This window comes from Sander lucioperca, chromosome 7 (genome assembly GCF_008315115.2).
Source record: "Sander lucioperca isolate FBNREF2018 chromosome 7, SLUC_FBN_1.2, whole genome shotgun sequence".
Lineage (NCBI taxonomy): Eukaryota > Metazoa > Chordata > Actinopteri > Perciformes > Percidae > Sander > Sander lucioperca.
Window position 1 is genome coordinate 7988828 of NC_050179.1, and position 15062 is coordinate 8003889.

Consider the following 15062-nt stretch of genomic DNA (forward strand, 5'->3'; position numbering starts at 1 on the left):
ACAAAGTACTACACATGGCAGCTGAATTATCAGAATCACAATCTGAATCACAATCTAATTAATTGGCTAAGTGTGTCAATACATACAAGGAATGAGTAGCTCTAAATACACAAAGCAGTGAACAAACATGATGCAGAATAAGATATAACAAAGACAACAAAGCTAAACAATGGTAAGTAACATAACAATGTAGCTGCTATTCAAATGCAAGTATGAACATAGCTATATATACAGGTCAAATTGTTGTGTCTGTGTGTAGATGGTCATGGTCTGGTTGTTACTGTGCTGTAGGCCTCCAAGTAATGCAAGAGTGCTGGTAGAGTAGAGCCTACTGGAATAAATACTGTATGAGGATTGCAATAAACAGATGTAGTATGTGCATTAATTAATGGGTACGGTGTTCATTTTAGGACATCCTCAGATCTCAGACTCAGGTGTCAGACTCAAACGAAACGGCCTCAGCGTCACAAAAACCTCTCTCATCCTCAGACCAAACGGCATCAGCCTCAGACCAAACGGCATCAGAAAAACCTCTGTCAGCCTCAGACCAAACGGTGTCAGCCTCAGACCAAACGGTGTCAGCCTCAGACCAAACGGTGTCAGGCTCAGACCAAACGGCATCAGCCTCAGACCAAACGGTGTCAGGCTCAGACCAAACGGCATCAGCCTCAGACCAAACGGTGTCAGGCTCAGACCAAACGGCATCAGCCTCAGACAAAACGGCGTCAGAAAAACCTCTCTCAGCCTCAGACAAAAAGTTGTCGAATTAGCTGTTAGCTATACTAACGTTAGCTTGCCTGTGGAGGCTAACGGCAGACCGCTACAATCAGCTAGCGGTTAGCCGAATGAGCCGTTAGCTTGGCTGTCGACCGGAAGCGTGGAACAGATCGTGCAGTGTCGTAAATCCTCGTATAACAGCGCATGCACGAACATTTTGCGCATGTGCAGAACGGATCGTGCAGGCAGAACCATGGGCAGAACGGATCGTGTACCGACAACATCCATGCTTTCGACCATGCTTTGTAGTGAGTGCAAGTACATCTCGCTGCAGTCTGCTGTCTCAGTCATTTTTTTTTTTTTTTTTTTGTTGCTTACGTCATTCCCCATACGCTCTAACGGACCAAGACCGTTCTCTTAATACATCCATGACCAAGACAGCCTGGTAGAATTTTTTTACTATGAAGAAAATTATTTGGATAAATGACATGTTTTTTATTTTGAATCTTTTAATTTTATTTGAAAATTTTATATCTATAAATGTAAATGATCTGAAAGAAAACCGAATAGGCTAGTCACCAATTTAAAAATGACATGAAATTATATTTTAAAACCTTAAAAAAGGACTGACAAATAAGAAAGCCATCCGGACTCTGAACATTTACAATGCCTTACAACCTCTTTAATGTAAATTTAATGTGCCCCTTTTTCGTGTATGTATGTATGCATTTAATGTTTTCAATGTGTTTATGGATCTGTACTTGAATAATAAAGTTTTCAAAAAAAAAAAAAAAAGACAGCCTGGTAGCGAAGCTGATATAGCCTCTTGATTCACATTAGATAGAAACTGATGATGTAGGCTAAACAAACGATATTTCATGCAACAGTGAAGTTTTCATGTAGTTACTACTGATTTCTGATTTTGAAATGATATCCAAATTTGAAAAATAGGTCATTTTAAACCTTGTTAATATTGATGACAATGTGGTCAAACGGAAAACGAGCCATATTTCATTTAATTTAGCCCTCAAAAGTAGAATGGTGTGTTGTTTCGTTATGGACTTTCATATTAACAGCAAGAATTCAGTCACAACCAAATGTACAAAGGGGCGATTTTGCTTTAACAATTAACAGGTGAACCAGAAGCATACAGGTGAAACTCGAAAAATTAGAATATTGTGCAAAAGTTCATTTATTTCAGTAATTCAACTTAAAAGGTAAAACTAATTATATAGACTTATTACATGCAAAGCGAGATATTTCAAGCCTGTATTTGTTATCATTTTGATGACTATGGCTTACAGTTTATGAAAACCCTCAGAAAATTTGAATATTGTGAAAAGGTTCAATATTTTAGGCTCAAAGTGTCCCACTCTAATCAGCTAATTAATCCAAAACATCTGCAAAGGGTTCCTGAGCCTTTAAATGGTCTCTCAGTCTGGTTCAGTAGAATTCACAATCATGCCAGATGCTCATCGGATATTACCTGCACAGTAACACACCTAATCTAAGTATTTCAAAAGGTCGAACACACATACAGATGTCTAGATACAGTAAAATCGCTACGTGATTACCGTTATATCCGAGTTGCATTTTAACGGGGCAGTGCAAGTTGCTGCTGTGGTTTAGCTGAAGCTAACGCAGCCTGAGCTTTCACGTTACAATATAAAAGGTGTTGACCGTTGACTTAACTAGCACGCAAACAGTTCTTTTACATGTCTACGAGCATGTTAGCAAACTACACCAAAAGACAAATACTGAGGAATATTGATAGAAAGCAGGGGAAACTAGTAGGATACTTCCATACTTTTTAGCATTGGCTAATTAGCAACCTGCCTTCCATCAAATGTAGCTTCCGAGCTAGCTAGCAGCTAGCCCCAGAAGCTCATGAAAACAAGGCTTTCACCGGAGCAGTCTTACGTTATTTCCGAACCACTCTTTTCGTTTCAAAGTCGGAAATCAAATGAACGAAAAAGTACACGGACCCAATTACAGTTCACTGTTGTTGCATGAAATGTCGTTTGTGTTTAGCTTACATCAGTTTCTGTCATCTAATGTGAAACAAGAGGATATGAGGTTTGCTACCGTCTTGGTCCGTTCGAGCTATAGACTGTATGGTTCGAGCGTATGGGGAGACGACGTAGGTAAAAAAAAAAAAAAAAAAAAAGACTGATGTGGGCGGGGCTTGATGTCAAGCCCCGCTTCCCGCAGACTGCAGCGAGATGCTCCTCAGTGAGTGTGCGTCCTTCTGCTCCGGTGAGTTTGCAAGTCATCATTTATTTTTCTTGTTGTTGTCCCATTATATATGTGTTTGATTGGATTTCGAACACCTAAATACAATTTTAAGTTAGCAATTCGCTCTGCATTCATTTGTGGCTGTAAAGTTTCGTGCATAACATTAATGACTAATACATAGCACACAGAGTAAGCCAGAACCCAGCCGTTTGGTCTGAGGCTGATGCCGTTTGGTCTGAGGATGATGCCGTTTGGTCTGAGGATGATGCCGTTTGGTCTGAGGATGAGGCCGTTTGGTCTGAGGATGAGGCCGTTTGGTCTGAGGCTGACAGAGGTTTTTCTGACGCCGTTTTGTCTGAGGCTGATGCCGTTTGGTCTGAGGATGAGGCCGTTTGGTCTGAGCCTGACACCGTTTGGTCTGAGGCTGACACCGTTTGGTCTGAGCCTGACACCGTTTGGTCTGAGGCTGACACCGTTTGGTCTGAGGCTGACAGAGGTTTTTCTGATGCCGTTTTGTCTGAGGCTGACGCCGTTTGGTCTGAGGCTGACACCGTTTTGTCTGAGGCTGACGCCGTTTGGTCTGAGGCTGACGCCGTTTTGTCTGAGGCTGACGCCGTTTGGTCTGAGGCTGACGCCGTTTGGTCTGAGGATGAGAGAGGTTTTTGTGACGCTGAGGCCGTTTCGTTTGAGTCTGACACCTGAGTCTGAGATCTGAGGATGTCCTAAAATGAACACCGTAAATGGGATATATGTAATGATGATGATTATGAAACCACCCAGTGCTGCTCCTCAATCAGTACAAGTAAATGCTTATAAACTCCTTTAGTAGGTTACCATCTTCATTCTAGAAACTACAACTAATATGACGGTTATATTTAACTAACTCATTTTTAAATTAAGTTCTCTTTGCATATTAGGGCTCCAACAAACCACAATTGTTTCCTGCAATTATTTTCATTATCAGTTAATCCGGCTATTTTTTTTTTTTTTTTTTTTTTAAATAAATCGATCAACAAGTTGGTCTGTAAAATGTCAAGAAATAGTAAATAATGCCCATCACAAGTTCAAGGTGATGTCCTTCAAATTGCTTGTTTTCTCAAAAACCCAATATATTTGATTTGCAATTATATAAAACATTTATGGAACTGAAACCAGAGGAATGTTTGGCATTTTGCTCAATAAATGACTTTATTGATTATAATTTTTCTGTTGATCAACAAATTAATCAATTAGTTATTTCAGCACTACTGCATACTCTCTGTCTTGAGAAAATTTACACTTGTTTTGGAAGTTATTAAAACAGAAATTTTACTTTTACATGGCCAATATCACTTCCATTTTTGTTTGTTTGCGAAATTATTTGTGGCAAGAAAATAAAGAAAAGAAGAAAATATGACCTAGAGATTAAATTGGCTTCATTAATATCAAAAAAAAAATAATTTATATGATAAAACCACAAGTGTTTGTCAATTAGGTACAAGTAGGAAAAATGTATATATTTCTCCCCAGTTTACACACTGAATTGATAGTATATGTTTTATGCAATACACTGTAGTTTATTATTATTATTATTATTAGTAGTAGTAGTAGTAGTAGTATTAGGCTATTATTATTTATAAATTATAAATTTACGGTTGGCTTGTTTTCCATTATCCCCCGCTGGTAAGAAACATAATTAATGCTACATTCAATGTCCTTCTTCGTCTCCCTTGCCCCTCCCACCTCATGGCTCTGAGCTCTCTTCTGATTGGTCCATTTCCAAAGATCCGCCATATTCAAACTTCCGCCGTGGTGTGTGTTCTGTTGTCATCAATCGTTTGCTTTCTTTGCTACATCGGGCCAGTTTTCATACGCCTGGAATTTGTCTTTTATTCGCTTAGCCATATCTACGTCCCGGTATAACTGATCTCAAAACGAAGCCTCCTGCAAAATGGAAGAAAATGAAGAAGTTGGTGGAAGGACGGTGGTAAAGAAAAAGCAGAAACTTCGTAGGATGTCATCGAGGACGTCCAGTGTCATCAGCGCTGCAGAGCCTTCTCCACAAACACTCCGGAGAAAAGACTCAAAGAAGTAAGTATATCACGTCACATACATTTGATATCATAATATGTAATTGTTTATTTGGAAGCTTTGTTTGTAATGTTATACGACTTAAGCACATTCCGAGCTAACGTTATCGGGTTAGCCGACTGTGACGGGCTGTTGTTGTAGCCTAACTGGCAAAGGTTGCTTTCAAGTACACCTCGGATGCCATATTTTCGGAGATTGTCACTACTATTTGCCATGCTTTAAGCTGCGTGTGGTGTAACTAAAAAATACAGAAACTAAATGTATGTTATTATAACATAATACACGTCTGTTTTAGCTGTCTGACTTCTTAGAATCAAACAGAAAATCCACATCATAACCACCATAACCACTGGCTCAATTTATTAGTCAAAACATGTAATAACTAAGTTAACGTTAACGTTACATGTAAAACTAAGAATTAATATATGATCAATTGTGGCTGCAACAAATTATAATTTATTAACCTCGATTATTGATTAATCGATGGATTAATAAAGTCGATTTTGAGTAATTATTTACTAAAATTTTAATATTTAAAAATGCCCATCACAACTTGTGAAAGCCCAAAAAAGATGTCTTCATGTTTGACAAACAGTCTAAAACCTAAAGATATTCCATTTACAATGATGTGAAATAGAAAAAATAAACAAACAATTTAAAAGATAAAACCAGCATTGTAAATGTGGCACTATTACATAATAAATTACTAATAGATGAATTGACTAATCTCTAGAATCAGTGGTAGTTAGTTAGACGCACTGATAAGTTACATCAGCATACTAATAATATCGGCGGATATCATTATCAGTTTGATGCTGCGGGCCAACGCTGAAGTTGGTATTTTCATGATTTCTCTGTCTGTATTGAATGCATGTTATGGTTGACACACAGTGCGATTAGAAAGGCATGTCTGCATAGTTAAACCTAGGCATGGGCCGGTATGAGATTCTGACGGTATGATAACCTTCAGCAAAAATATCACGGTTTCACGGTATTACGGTATTGCAATTACAGCTATAAATGTATTATTTTTGAAATGTCTGGGTAAAAAACTACTTTTCTTTTCATTGAACACATTGTATTTTATTTTGAAACACACTGCACACTGGCAGGGAGAGGGATTTCTAAACTGCACTTTCTGTCCTAGACTCATAAAAAACAGCTCATACCTGAGGAATAGTATGACAGAATATTTTAGTGGTTTTGAAACCGTGACTTTTTCAAACTGCGGTATACCTTGAAACCGGTAACCGGCCCATGCCTAGTTAAACTTGTTAACTGCACCTGTGTTTGTTCTTCCAGACTGCAGATAGGGTTGAGAAACTACTCAATATTTGTGTTGGCTTCAAATATATTGCTACATTCCCAAAATGTAGTAACTTATAATTGCAAAGTGCCAAAAATAATAATAGAATATTTTAATCTACATGATTAGTAGATTGTAATTATTATTCTGTCTACAAGTTGACATGCTTTTTGCCCCCTACAAATCACATCTCAAGGACTTGGCTTGCAGATAAATGCAACTTTACCAGTTATTTTGTATTACTTTCTTTGATCTTTCACTCCCCACTTTATACTTCTGTTAATTCCAAAATCACTTGAATGATTACAAGGAGTAGGTTGTGTAGCTGTTTGTTCAGCTGACCTTGGCCTTGACAGCACCCTAAGGGTGTCATTCACTACGAAGAAGACATTGTGACTTTCTGTAGCTGTCTTGTTTTGTCACCATAACTGACTTTTATTCTGTCGCAGCAGAGAGCAGTCCAGCTCCTCCTTATATGGTTTTAAATATTAACAACGTTTGACATATTTGAAACATAACAGTGACTGGAGCAAAAATAGCACGTTATAGGCATCCATCATATTAACAGAGATGAAATGCAGCCCTATGAAAAGACTCATTCTCTTCAGTCGTGTTTGTGTGCCTCGACTTACTGTTTGTGGTGTGTTTCAGCCGCCAGTGTCTGCACGTATAATCAGAGTCTGTACATCTTTATCAATAGTAGACAAAGAAACGTCCTCAGCAGAGTAGTAGACAGTCACTCTGCAATAATGTAGATATAAACTTGTTGTCATTGTGCTTGACCGTTGCTAATTTGTCTAATTTCCTGTAGACCGCCACTGCAGAGAGGCAGCTCCTTCACTTTTCTCACTCCTGGGACTCCGTGGGACTTCAGTCTAGTGAGTTAATGTTGAAAACACAACACCATGATGTTAGATTGCAGTGGTCATGTCCTCGCACCTATGATCTGTTGAAGCCATACGTGACTGTTTATTCATATCTTCTACATGTATCAGTAATACGTGGAAGTATTTCAGGCTGCAGTCCTTTTACATGTAGTATCTTAGAGATGTTTCTGCAAATCTGTTGTTTGAATTTTCGTTGGACTTGTCAAAGTAACAAGTTTGTATTCTTATGTTGCCACAGAAGAGAAAGCGCAAAGAGAAGGAGGATGACACAGTCAGTCTGTCCAGCTTCGATCTCAAGGTGAGAGTCAGGGCAGCTTCCCGTCTGTTCGTTGGGTGCAAGTCTAGTGTTGCACCCTTGAACGTGTCTTCACAACAAACTTTAATCCTTCTGCATGATTCACGTACTCGCCACGACGGCTCTTGTGTGTGTTATGAGCTCAGGATAATCCCCCTATTAGACTGGTATGAGTGTCTGAGGAAATTATAATGATGACAGAAAATCTGAACCACATTGTTCCTCAGCATAATCACAGTCTCTTGACTCTGTGAAAGTGGTTTAATACACTTCCTATACAACCTCAACAACTTACATTTTAGTACCAGTACTTTAATATTTGAGAGTGGAGTAAAACAAGTGCTTTTAGAGTGGTTTCAGTATCAGTATAAATAGCACCAAACAAAAGCATTTCTTTATAATATATCAAAAAATTTATTCTAAGTAATAAAGGGAAAAAGTAGAAGTGACAGAAATAGGACATCAGCATTTTTTAATCAGGTGTTAAACAAAATGAGTTGGTAAAGGTTTTATTCACAATGTGTAATTGAGAGCCTTGTATGAAACAATAGCCTGTTGTTTAAGGTATTGTTACACCACTACAGTCTACACCTCAATACAGTCGAGTTAAACAGTTTATTTTCTGGATTCCCAGGAACCCAGTAACAAGCGTGTCCGACCTCTGGCCAAAGTTTCATCTCTAGTCAATTTGATATCTCCTTCAAAGAATGGAGCAGTGCGGCGCTTTGGCCAGACCATCCAGGTAAATGCCATACTCTTGTGACACTCTACACATTTACTGTGTATAACTTTAAATGAGTAGAGAGCTTTTGTTTGACTGTAAAAAAGTATATATTTTCCCCAGTCAATGTCATTACGTGGTGGTGACAGCAAGTCACCAGGGATGTCCCTCAAAGCTGGCAGCAAGACAGCAGGTCCCACTCCCACTAAACGCAGAAACAGCACGCTGTGGTCGGAGACACTGGACGTCCATCAGAAGAGCACGTTCTCCACCAAAGAGATCAAGAGACAAGAGGTTTTTGTAGTTTAGTCTTTTTAAAGCACAGCCCAGTCATCTTAAAAGTACAGAGAGCAGAACAAGTAACCTCTCCTGCTGTGATTTCTGTTGTTTCTTCTTCAGGCAATTCATGAGCTTTACAGGGGAGAGCAGGATCTCATAGAAGATCTTCAACTTGCACGAAAGGTCAGAAAATCTTTATTTAAAATAGGGATGCACCGAATCCAGATTTTTGGGCTTCTGCCGAATACCGAATCCTACTCCCATCCTCAGTCCATTAACACAGTAAACACATTAATGAAGTAAACAACGTTGCACAACTCGTATTCTTTCAGTTGTTTCATACGCAAATGTTTTAACAGTGGCGATGTTGTGTATCGTCAAAGCCCGTCTACGGAAAGCCGTTCCACTCCCTATTAAGCCCCATTGTACCTACTTTGGTTGCAGTTCCACCAGAGTTCCACTGGGGGTGATCACGGTCCAGTGCAAAATGAATGGGACTCTATGGAGCTAGACGGCTAAATTTGTCTCTTTCGCCTGATTGTCGTTGAGAAATCTCAGATTTGATTGTAGTTTTTGCAAGTTCAACATGGATTATAGGTCAAAAGTTGAATGAACGAGTACTTATGCCCTTTCGATTTGTTACAGGTTGAGTCGTTGTTGCCATAACACGCTAGCATTCTGCTAATGAATGCTGATTGGTCAGTGAAGGACTGATTACGATCGGAGATCCCGCTTGACGGTATCCGAAGCAGAACCAGAATGTCAGAGTGAATATTTCGGCGTGGTCTTTAAAACATTAGTAAACCTCTTTCTAGCACGTGTGTTGACAGGGAGAGTCTAACCTGTCAGCTGTGTTGTCGATGCCTCGAGAGAAAAAAGGAAGCGACTCAGAGCTTACCGTGAAGCAGAATCTCTGGCCGTATATGTGTATGACGTCATTGACATTTTAAAAGGCTTTTTAGAACAAAAAAGCCACTTTAAAAAAATCTAACACCCAGCAGTGTGTATTTTCTTAGCCTCCCCTTTCAAATGCAACATTCAAATTACTAGACAAAAAATTATATCCTGAGAAAAGTGGATTTTGAGGGGTATAGCTCCATAGAGTCCCATTCATTCTGCACTGGCCTGTGAACGCCCCCTATATGGAACTCTGGTGGAACTGCAACCAGTTCAGAAGCCGGAAGTAACAAGAGAGTGGAACTTCTTCCCATATTAGAAATTCTTTGGTATCGTTTAGGGTCCTTGCCACCACGAGACTAATCAGCATTGCAAATTGAACATGTAGCTCGACTTGAATCGCCTTCTTTTGACTGAAAGTACTGCCAAACAACACTTTTTCTGCTCCCGAGTTCCATTTTCACTTTCTCACAGCCTACTGCATTGGGTCCACCTACGTAAACACCTTCTCGTAATCAACAGCGGTGTCATTACGACGACCAGCGTAGCGCAAGCGTAAGGTTCGGTTCGGTGGAACAAAAATTCTACGGTTCGGCAGAAAGCGAACCCTGTCAAAAAGTCGGTGCATCCCTGATTTAAAATTCTACAAAGTAAAAAAATCTAAACATTTATGCTCCCTTTTCTGTAAACTTTTTTTGTGCTCACACTGCTGCTTTTCTCACATTTAGGCATACCATGATCCAATGCTAAAACTCTCCATCATGACAGAGGAGGAACTAGCTCACATATTTGGGGACCTGGATGCATACATCCCCTTACATGAGGGTAAATTACCACTAACCATTCTTGGGCTTTAACTGCTTTAATTGATGCCTTACTGACGTCTGACCTGTGTGTGCATTTTTATTTTATTTGCAGACTTACTGATGAAACTGATGGAGGGAACTGGCCCTGATGGAACAGTAGCTCAGATTGGACAGATAGTTATAGACTGGGTATGTGTTGATTTTTACCCTACACCCATTATCTTCAGATAATATGATCAATTTCGACATGTAAAAAGATTGTAACTGTTAGTGTATCTTCTCAGCTGCCTGGTCTTAACGCTTACAAAGGCTACTGCAGCAACCAGCTTGCAGCCAAAGCCCTGCTGGACCAGAAAAAGCTGGACAGGCGGGTCCAGGACTTCCTTCAGCGTTGCCTAGAGTCGCCCTTCAGCAGAAAGCTGGACCTCTGGAGCTTCCTCGACATCCCACGGTCACGCCTGGTGAAGTACCCGCTGCTGCTGCGAGAGATCCTCAGACACACTCCTCCTGATCACCCAGATGTTACCAGTCTGGAGAGAGCTGTATGTTATCCACATGACAGTGTTGATCCTTATATTTAGCTGTTGAATCTGATGAATAACATATTATGCTAATATTTTCACTGATTATTTAAGCTTGTGTGTTTTGCTAAATAGCCAACCGATTGGTCTTTCTTTAACTATCCAGATCACTATAATCCAGGAGATTCTGTCTGATATCAACGTGAGAAAAGGGGAGTCTGAATGCCAGTATTATATAGACAAACTGGAGTATTTGGATGATAAGCAGCGGGACCCTCTCATAGATAACTGTAAGACTCTACTTTGTCACGGCGAGCTGCGGAACAAGAGTGGCTCGGTGAGAATTAGGATTACTCTCCTTATTTTTTACCATCCACATACGTGTAGTTTGTCTTGTATTCACATATGTTTCATTCTCTATTAATGTGTTTCTTCACAGAGGCTGCATGTGTTCCTCTTCTCTGAGCTTCTGGTTCTGACCCGACCGGTGACCCGGAACGACAGGAGCTGCTTCCAGGTGTATCGACAGCCCATCCCAGTTCTGGACTTGGCTCTAGAGGACCTGCAGGATGGAGAGATCCGCATGGGGGGGTCCTTCAGAGGGGCTTTCACCAATGGAGAGAAAGGTGGGTTGAGTTCAACTCCACCTGCTGGCAGAGCTCGGCTGAGGCATTTTGTGTCAATCATTATTGACAGGGATTTTTAAGTGTTTGGTTATTTCATTTATCCAGCAAAAATGCTCATTTCAGATGTGAAGATTTGCAGCTTTTCTCTCATTAATATCATAAAGAATTTGATATTTTGGACTGTTGGTCAGACAAACCAATTTGAAGACATCACCTTAGGCTCTGGGAAAATGTTCTGACTTTTTAAAGACTAAAGGATGAATAGATAATTCACAGATGAATCTATAATATAAACAGTCATCAGGTGCTGCCTCAATGTGGAAGTAGGGTATCATTATCACTTTGTGTCCTACACACTCTTTGGATTTTCTGTGTTTTTCAAAGTAGCGCTTGATACCTCGTTACTCTCTGAACATGACCTGAGCCGTGAGTGGATTTAATCAATAATTTGTGCTCTGTATTTTGTGTCTGCTGTTTTTAACTTTTTAAAACAGTATAATATAAACTCTCCACTCTCAGCATGGCAACCACGCAAACACTTTTTTATTTATTTCTATTTATTATTTATAGTTTATAACATATAGCTTAATTTTTAGCTTTGCACACCTTTATTCAAGTCACAGTATCCCTATTTATTTGTCACATGCACATCACAGGACTTTCAGTAAAATGTAAAGTGACAAGCATCACAAGACAAAATTAGGGATAGACCGATTATCAGCCCTGGCCGATTGTCAGGCCGTTTTTTGGCAGTTTGCAAATTATTTGTATCAGCGTTTTATTTGCCTGATAACTGATGAAGTTAATTCATTAAAAAAGTGTGTTACTTTGGCTCTGCTACAGCTCTGTGTCTGTCTCTTCGTTTCAGTTTCACTCACCACTGAGTCTGACTTAAAGATTCTGGCGCAAAACGAACCTAGGGGTTATTAACAGATGTGTACCCACTCGATTTTTAAGTGTACAGACAGTTTATTAAAAAGATAGATTATAAAGACAGTCGCAGCTACTGTCTTTCTAAACTATCTTTTTTAATAAACTGCCTGTACACTTACAATGTTCTCAATGCTTCGGTTAACATTTAGGGACCCTCATTATGCTACCGTTGAAGTGTGGTGATATTTTGAGCCTTTTTAGTTGTATAAATAGCGATTTGTTTTTACTTTCCCTGTGCCCCGAATACTAGCGTTGTAAGCTAATCAGCGGTCCGTGCTAGCTTGTGTCCTTTAATGTCCCGCCCACAACACTGACTATCTTTTACTGTGTATTATGTTGAAAGTTTGTAATTTATTAAATAATTGCTCAAAGCACACAAAGTTTTTAGTTGGAGTTCTTAACATTCTAAAATCCTAATTTTGACTTAAAGATTTTCATTTTCACTGTAAATGCATATTGGTTCCAAATATCAGTTACCGGTTTTATTTAATACTAATAAACCTTATCGGTATCGATCAATCCCTAGACAAAATGCACATTGTAAAAGGGCTGTTTTTTGCTCATAAAGATGAGGCATGAACAAAAGGTATAAACAATGGGCCAAGGAAGATGGGCTACACTATGTTAACTTAAATTTACTGTTAAACCGCCATTAACTAATCTTTATGGCTACTTGTGGGCAGCAGAACCGAGCTGTCAACACAAAACTGACATATGGCAAACTAGTTAGCAAACAGTTGCTTATTTACACATCTAGCAGATACAGAGCAACATTATCATTCATTTAGAGTCGTGTTTCTGACCACCTGTCGAATGTTAGTCAAATATTTAATCTCTTTTAGCTTTGTTTTAGTCTCTGCTCCTGAATAAAATATCTGACTTTAGTAGCTAAATGTTCCACTTTGTTTCTCTAGCTAGTCGCTAACTCTGTTTGTGTGTCAGTCATTTGGTGCTTTATCAGAGTTTTTTTGTCGGGGGACAAAAACGCTTCATAAAATGATAAATCTCTGTTGGTTCATCACTACACATCATCACTACACACTACTCCTTTCACATTATACATACATTCATTTTATCCAGACACAAAGTATATGTACAGTAATTTGGGTGGAGTAGAGGAGTTAGAGTAGTGAGCGGGTTCTCTAGCTGCAGGATCAGAGTTTGTAGTTTTGAAGACATGAGGAAAGAAGGAGTAGAAGTACCATTACACTACCATGTTTGTATCCCAGACTTTGCTGCCTGCTGTCCAGTTAACTGTATTTCTTTCCTTTCTGTGTCGCTCTAGCTAAGAATGTTTTCCGTGTGAGCTCTCTGGATCCTTCCCATGGCCAGTCCCACACCCTGCATGTCAACGATGTCTACCACAAGCAGCAGTGGCTCAACTGTCTACGCACTGCAATGGCCCAACAACAGGGGGCTCCACCCAGAGTTCAGCAGGGAGAAGCTGTCAGAGCCAAGCGTCGCTCCTCCACTGTCTCAGCCACCATCTCAGATGAGGAGACAAACGAGAACTGTCCGCCTGTCTATGGCCCTAAACTCAGGCCTCAGACACTCTCCAAAACCAGACTGGACCAGAAGTCACAAGGCTCACTAAAGAGGAAGGAGTCTGGAGTGTAGACTTTTAACCCAGCACACGGGTTTCTCTGTCGAATAATTTTCATGCAACCACTCTTTTTATGCTTTTGCTTTGTCTTTGTAGCTGCACTGAAGGTCTTTCCAATCATTTCCGTCCAAATGTATTGTCAAATTTTAATCTTTAAAAAGTGTAATTAGTTTACAAAAAAAAGTGATATGTGTCAGTGACCGAATGTATGTTTACACCAGCTAAATGTGTGTGGAATTAGGGTTTTATGTGTCTACCTATGTGTAAACAACTTTTATTACATAAACATAAAACATAAAATTTGCTTCAACGTTCATTCCGGTGTCAACACTTGTAAACTTTCTTTGTTTTCTTGCTGCAATCAAAATGTCAGTGTATCTATATTATAGGCAGCATGTGTGTAATTGTCAGTTATCTGTGCCAAGATAAGGGATCAAGAAACTGAGAAACTGTGATGACCTCAGCTGTGTGCAGGAAGCCGTTGAGACGAGTCTAAAAATGTTTGAGATTAGATGTAAAATAATGAGCATAACATGAGTAAGAACACTGACCATGAATATGATAACATGTTTCCTGGGGAGGGATCTAATGAGTTTAGATGTATTCAGTGAAATGTTGTTAAACAAAAAAAGATAAAACATGTAGTTTGTTAGGAGTCCTAAGTATGATTGACTGTTAGAATATATGTTACAACATCCTCTCGGTTGTACTTGGTCACTTCCTTTTTACTGTTGACAGAGCTGTTCAACAGTGTGTTGCAACATTTGTCTGGCAAACAGAAGCTGAGGGACACTGAAGTGTGTTCCTTTCCACTTAGTGTGTTGAAATCCTACATATTGTATTGTAGTTTTGTTACTTTTCAGTTCAGAATTAAACCATTGTAAAGGCCATTTGATATGTCTTGAAATATTAAAAACCCAATGTAAAAAGAAGCACCATTTTTCTACCTTCTCACTGTATAGTTTTTATTATCAAATGCTGACTGCTTGATGAAACCTATATACAGTTAGGTTTGGAAATATTTGGACAGTGGCACAATTTTCCTAATTTTGACCCTGTGCGCTAACACAATGGATTTGAAAATAAATCATTGAGATGGAATTGTAGTGCAGACTTTCAGCTTTATTTTGAGGTTATTTACATCAAAATTGGAGGAAGGGTTTAGG

General features: G+C 39.3%; 1 protein-coding gene across 1 annotated transcript; it reads left to right on the top strand.

Annotated features, from left to right (window-relative positions):
- The first annotated feature begins 4706 nt into the window (after positions 1–4706).
- Positions 4707–14828, top strand: LOC116038471 (neuroepithelial cell-transforming gene 1 protein-like). The gene is made up of 12 exons (XM_031282915.2): positions 4707–5022; positions 7140–7206; positions 7454–7513; positions 8145–8252; positions 8355–8525; positions 8631–8693; positions 10136–10232; positions 10326–10402; positions 10498–10755; positions 10901–11071; positions 11174–11360; positions 13579–14828. The coding sequence occupies exons 1-12, from the start codon at positions 4883–4885 to the stop codon at positions 13908–13910; spliced, it is 1731 nt and encodes a 576-aa protein (XP_031138775.1). The 5' UTR covers positions 4707–4882; the 3' UTR covers positions 13911–14828.
- The last annotated feature ends 234 nt before the right edge of the window (positions 14829–15062 follow it).